At 49.9% G+C, this 6,113-nt stretch overlaps 1 protein-coding gene across 1 annotated transcript in view; it reads right to left on the bottom strand.

Annotated features, from left to right (window-relative positions):
* Positions 1 to 5,076: 5,076 nt before the first annotated feature.
* IARS1 (isoleucyl-tRNA synthetase 1) overlaps positions 5,077 to 6,113 on the bottom strand; it is a gene marked incomplete at its 5' end in the record, with an annotated part of 30,437 nt that continues 29,400 nt past the window's right edge. The window contains one exon of the mRNA XM_089663285.1: positions 5,077 to 5,383. Within this exon, the coding sequence (XP_089519411.1) occupies positions 5,301 to 5,383 (83 nt within the window). The remainder of the gene's footprint in view (positions 5,384 to 6,113) is intronic.

The following is a 6,113-nucleotide window of genomic DNA, read 5'->3' as shown; positions in this document are numbered from 1 at the left end:
GTAATATACTTTATCCCTGCACCCCCTGCCTAGGGGTGCAAGGATGAAGTGTCACTTCATCCTTGGCTCCAACAGGGTTCCTCTAGCTGTGCAACTGGTCCATCACTGCCACCTGTCTAAGGCGCTTTGGACCCTGGTGGTATGGTCACCTCCTCAAGCAGGGTTAATAGCCCTTATGATGCCTAGGGGTGCAAGGATGAAGTGTCACTTCATCCTTGGCTCCAACAGGGTCCCTCCAAGCTGTGCAGCTGGACCATCGCTGCAACCTAAGGCGCTTTGGACCCTGGTCACATGGTCACCTCCTCAAGCAGGGTTAATAGCCGTGATGATGCCTAGGGGTGCAAGGATGAAGTGTCACTTTATCCTTGGCTCCAACAAGGTCCCTCTAGCTGTGCAACTGGTCCATCACTGCCACCTAAGGCACATTGGACGCTGGTCGCATGGTCACCTCCTCACGCAGGATTAATAGCCCTGATGATGCCAAGGGACAGCCCATAGCCTGGGGCTTCAGGCAAAACAGAAGAGTCTTGGAGTGAGGAATAGGATAAAGTAATATACTTTATGCCTGCACCCCCTGCCTAGGGGTGCAACGATGAAGTGTCACTTTTTCCTTGGCTCCAACAGCTCCAACAGGGTCCCTCTAGCTGTGCAACTGGTCCATCACTGCCACCTGTCTAAGGCGCTTTGGACCCTGGTGGTATGGTCACCTCCTCACGCAGGGTTAATAGCCCTGATGATGCCTAAGGACTGCCCATAGCCTGGGGCTTCAGGCAGAACAGAAGAGTCTTGAAATGAGGAATAGGATAAAGTAATATACTTTATGCCTGCACCCCCTGCCTAGGGGTGCAAGGATGAAGTTTACTTTATCCTTGGCTCCAACAGGGTCCCTCTAGCTGTGCAGCTGGATCATCATTGCCATCTAAGGTGCTTTGGACCCTGGTCGCATGGTCACCTCCTCAAGCAGGGTTAATAGCTCTGATGATGCCTAGGGGTGCAACGATGAAGTGTCACTTTTTCCTTGGCTCCAACAGGGTCCCTCTAGCTGTGCAACTGGTCCATCACTGCCACCTAAGGTGCTTTGGACCCTGGTCACATGGTCACCTCCTCACGCAGGGTTAATAGCCGTGATGATGCCTAGGGGTGCAAGGATGAAGTGTCACTTTATCCTTGGCTCCAACAGGGTCCCTCCAGCTGTGCAACTGGTCCATCATTGCCACCTGTCTAAGACACTTTGGACCTTGGTCGCATGGTCACCTCCTCACGCAGGGTTAATAGCCCTGATGATGCCTAGGGCTTCAGGCAGAACAGAAGAGTCTTGGAGTGAGGAATAGGATAAAGTAATATACCTTATGCCTGCACCCCCTGCCTAAAGGAGCGTTTACCCCATGCAGTGCAGATGAGCACCACCTGCCTGGAGTTTGCATGCTCTCTCTGTGCCTGCGTGGGTTTCCTCCCACACTTCAAAGACATGCTGGGAGGTTAATTGTCTCCTGTCTAAATTGTCCCTAGTATGTGTATGTATGAATGTGAGTTAGGGACCTTAGATTGTACGCCCCTTGAGGGTTAGGGACCTTAGATTGTACGCCCCTTGAGGGTTAGGGACCTTAGATTGTACGCCCCTTGAGGGTTAGGGACCTTAGATTGTACGCCCCTTGAGGGTTAGGGACCTTAGATTGTACGCCCCTTGAGGGTTAGGGACCTTAGATTGTACGCCCCTTGAGGGTTAGGGAGTGATGTGAATGTACAATATATATATATGTAAATTGACGGCGCTATATAAGTACCTGAAATAATAATGATGGGGGGGGGGGGGGCAGGGAGAGAGTATCAGCCACTGCAATAGTAGAGTTGATCAAATTCCTGGAGTTCTGCTTTGAGGAGCCAAATAAATAGTTGAAATCTTTACAGGATTACAGTTGTACCTGCCAAAAGGATCAATAATTGTGATTTACACATTTCTTCCATACATAGGTGTGCCTGGGCATGCCCTAATCACCCATAGATGTCAGGTGTCCCAGATGACATGCACATTATCGGGACGACTCTCCTCCCACCAGCAGTTTCAGATGCTCCTGACTCTCGTTGGAGGACTGCAGGAACATCCCCAAGGCAGAACCTGCCTCCTTCTTGCTTTCTACTAGAACTGCAGTTAATTCAAAGTTAAGTGGGCGGGAAGGGGATGCATCCGTCCTCAGAGGTTGCGTCTGGCCCACCTTCTTCTCCTGGTGGTGAGCCAAGCGAGGGCTGAGCAGAAATCAGAGCGAGAGTGTTCGATCGATCTATATATATACACGTGTTTGAGCTTTGGGCTGCACACCCTAGGCTGCGCTTGCAAACATCTCTCTTGGTTCAGCAAAGCAGTTACCTGTCTAGACTGACTATAGAAGTTCTGATGGCATGGCCTATAAGCTGCTCAGCTGTGAATGGGGGGGGTTTATTATTTAAAGTGTAAGCTCACTTTCAGCAAAATTTTCCAAAAAGCCCTTTACGCCATTCTGTATCTTCTGAATAGTAAATACCAGAGCTTTTTTTTTCTCCAAATGCTGTACCTCCTACCATTATGAAGGCCCCCCCATGCACTACCAAGGGGGGTGGAGGGGTCTCCAGAGATAGGAAAGTGTAGTCATGGCATCTCTCATTCCCATAGACGGGTCCAGGGGCGGACTGAAAACTCATGGGGCCCCCAGGCAATAGGGGATCATGGGGCCCCTGTGGCCTTGCCCAAACTCAAAAAAAAGCCTATGAAAAAAGGTACCAGGGTCATCCCATGGGGCCCCCTACTGACCCCAGGCCCTCGGGTAGTGCCCGAGTTTCCAAATGGTCAGTCTGCCCCTGGACGGATCTATAAACTGGGTTCACCCCCAACATGCACTGCCAAGTGGGATGGAGATGTCTCTAGGAAGCCTCTGGAGAAAGGAAAAAAGTGTAGTCATGGCACTTCTCATTCCCATGGACGTGTCTATAAACCAGGTTCCCCCCACCACCACGCACTGCCAAGGGAGATAAAGGGGTCTCTAGGAAGCCTCCACAGAAAGGAAAGTGTAGTCATGGCACCTCTCATTCCCATCGATGTATCTATAAACTGGGTCCTCCCCCACCAAGCACTGCTGAGGGGGATTGAGGGGTCTCTAGGAAGTCTCCAGAGAAAGGAAAGTGTAGTCATGGCACCTCTCATTCCCATGGACATGTCTATAAACCAGGTTCCCCCCACCACCACGCACTGCCAAGGGAGATGAAGGGGTCTCTAGGAAGCCTCCACAGAAAGGAACGTGTAGTCATGGCACCTCTCATTCCCATCGATGTATCTATAAACTGGGTCCTCCCCCACCAAGCACTGCTGAGGGGGATTGAGGGGTCTCTAGGAAGTCTCCAGAGAAAGGAAAGTGTAGTCATGGCACCTCTCATTCCCATGGACATGTCTATAAACCAGGTTCCCCCCACCACCACGCACTGCCAAGGGAGATGAAGGGGTCTCTAGGAAGCCTCCACAGAAAGGAACGTGTAGTCATGGCACCTCTCATTCCCATCAATGGGTCTATAAACTGGGACCTCCCCCACCAAGCACTGCTGAGGGGGATTGAGGGGTCTCTAGGAAATCTCTAGAGAAAGGAAAGTATAGTCATGCCACCTGTCATTCCCATAGATGGTTCTACAAACCAGGTACCCCCCCACCACGCACTGCCAAGGTGGACGGAGGGTCTCTAGGAAGCCTCCGGAGAAAATAAAGTTATGGCACCTCTCATACCCATAGACGGATCTATAAACCGGGTTTACACCACCACCCTCTGCCAAAGGGGGTGGAGGGGTCTCTAGGAAGCCTCTGGAGAAAGGAAAGTGTAGTCATGGAACCTCTTTATTCCCATAGAAAGAGCAAAAGATCCACTCCAGGTGAGAGCCGAATCTGCATAACCCCTCCACAGACACGCAGGTGCTGGCCCGATCCGTTATCACAGATGCAATGGAAAAACAGAATGGTTGGCCGCACAAACAGCAATGTGGTGGATGAAATCCTTTATTGGAATCCTTTACATGGAAGAACATGACAGGACAGAGGAGCAGTAGAGTTATGTTCTTCTCATATTGCATGTAAAGGATTCCAATAAAGGATTTCACGTCTACTGCTCCTCTGTCCTGTCTTGGAGCGGTCATGCTCTTGCATGTAAAGGATTCCAATAAAGCATTTCATCCACCACATTGGTTTGTGTGGCCAACCATTCTGTTTTTTCTCTTATTCCCAGACTGGTCAATAAACTGGGTTCCCCACCACCACACACAGCCGAGGGGGATAGAGATGTCCTTAGGAAGCCTCCAGAGATAGGGAAGAGTAGTCATGGCACCTCTCATTCCCATGTAGACCTGTCTATATGGGAATGAGAGGTGCCATGACTACTCTTCCCTTTCTCTGGAGGCTTCCTAACACCCCACACCTTCCTCCCCATATACAGGAGACAACGCTCACCAGATCCAGTCAGTTTATGACTCCTGAGGCCTGGGTGGAGGAGGGTGGTGGAGGAGGATCCTCTGCATCTTGACTGCTGATGGATGAAATATTAAAGCACTTTCTAATAAAAATGACCAGAACGGTGTTGTCAGCGTGAATGATGAAAAGTCTATTAGATCGGTGTGCAGCATTCTGCTCTGTCTATGTTCCACTCTGCTAATGAAATATGGCGTTTAACTAATTCCATGCAGGGTGCAGAGCCGGGCCTGATCGATAAGAATTCATCAGGAGGCCTCTCCGCAGCAATGCAATAATGAATTTCCTCTTGTAACAATCACAAGGAAACGACTAATGGGAGTCTCTGTAAATGTAGATGAAGGGGAAGGATGCACAGGAGGCCTCCACATGACACCTCTCCGCATTACCGAAGCCAGAAGATTTCAGGAAAGTTTATCGCTCGGTGATCATCACGTGACCAACGCACATTCCAATCCCTCGGCTGTGTCACTGCAGATAATTCGGCTTTTGTTTCCAGGTCAGTCTGCGGTCTGCACTGGCGAGTGACAACATACAGAACGCACAGACTGCCTCTACCCACCTGCCGGCGTTTAGGAGAAAATCAACTCGGAAACAAGTTTAATTCCAAAACGAATCCCTTTAATAGAAGCAACCAAAATACAACCCACAACGCGGCTAATACTTCGGCAGCCACTTTGGTAAATAAATACAACTTCTGGAAAACAGAGCGGCCACAGATGGGTAGTGGGACACGAAGGACGTGCGGTGTCCGGGGGCTGAGGTCCAGTTCTGCCCATACAGGCCTCGGTCCGATCAGATTCTGCAGCAGGAAGGAGATCTGCTAACATTCAGCTGTTGTTGGAAGGATATGGACATGGAGAGTCTTCATATTCAGGCTTTCTACAGCTGTGCCTGGGAGCACCTCTGCATGGAGATCAGAGTAGGGGGTTAGTGACTTTCCTGTGTACAGCCTATGGAATGGCCCACCCCTGCTGACTTCCCCTTAGGAATACATAATTACCAATGCGAAGGATCTGTGTACAACCTATGGAATGGCCCACCCCTGCTGACTTCCCCTTATGAATACATAATTACCTGTGGGTGAAGGGTCTGTGTACAACCTATGGAATGGCCCACCCCTGCTGACTTCCCCTTATGAATACATAATTACCTATGCGAAGGATCTGTGTACAGCCAATGGAATGGTCCACCCCTGCTGACTTCCCTTTATGAATACATAATTACCTATGGGTGAAGGGTCTGTGTACAACCTATGGAATGGCCCACCCCTGATGACTTCCCCTTAGGAATACATAATTACCTATGCGAAGGATCTGTGTACAACCTATGGAATGGCCCACCCCTGCTGACTTTCCCTTAGGAATACATAATTACCTATGCGAAGGATCTGTGTACAGCCAATGGAATGGTCCACCCCTGCTGACTTCCCTTTATGAATACATAATTACCTATGGGTAAAGGGTCTGTGTACAACCTATGGAATGGCCCACCCCTGCTGACTTCCCCTTATGAATACATAATTACCTACGGGCTAAGGGTCTGTGTACAGCCTATGGAATGGCCCACCCCTGCTGACTTCCCCTTATGAATACATAATTACCTACGGGCGAAGGGTCTGTGTACAGCCAATGGA

This window comes from Staurois parvus, unplaced genomic scaffold (assembly GCF_062004578.1).
Source record: "Staurois parvus isolate SC_StPar_1 unplaced genomic scaffold, SC_StPar_1.0 ptg001649l, whole genome shotgun sequence".
Classification (NCBI taxonomy): Eukaryota; Metazoa; Chordata; class Amphibia; order Anura; family Ranidae; genus Staurois; species Staurois parvus.
The sequence above is the reverse complement of the archived record's forward strand: the minus strand, read 5'-3'. Positions and strand labels throughout refer to the sequence as shown.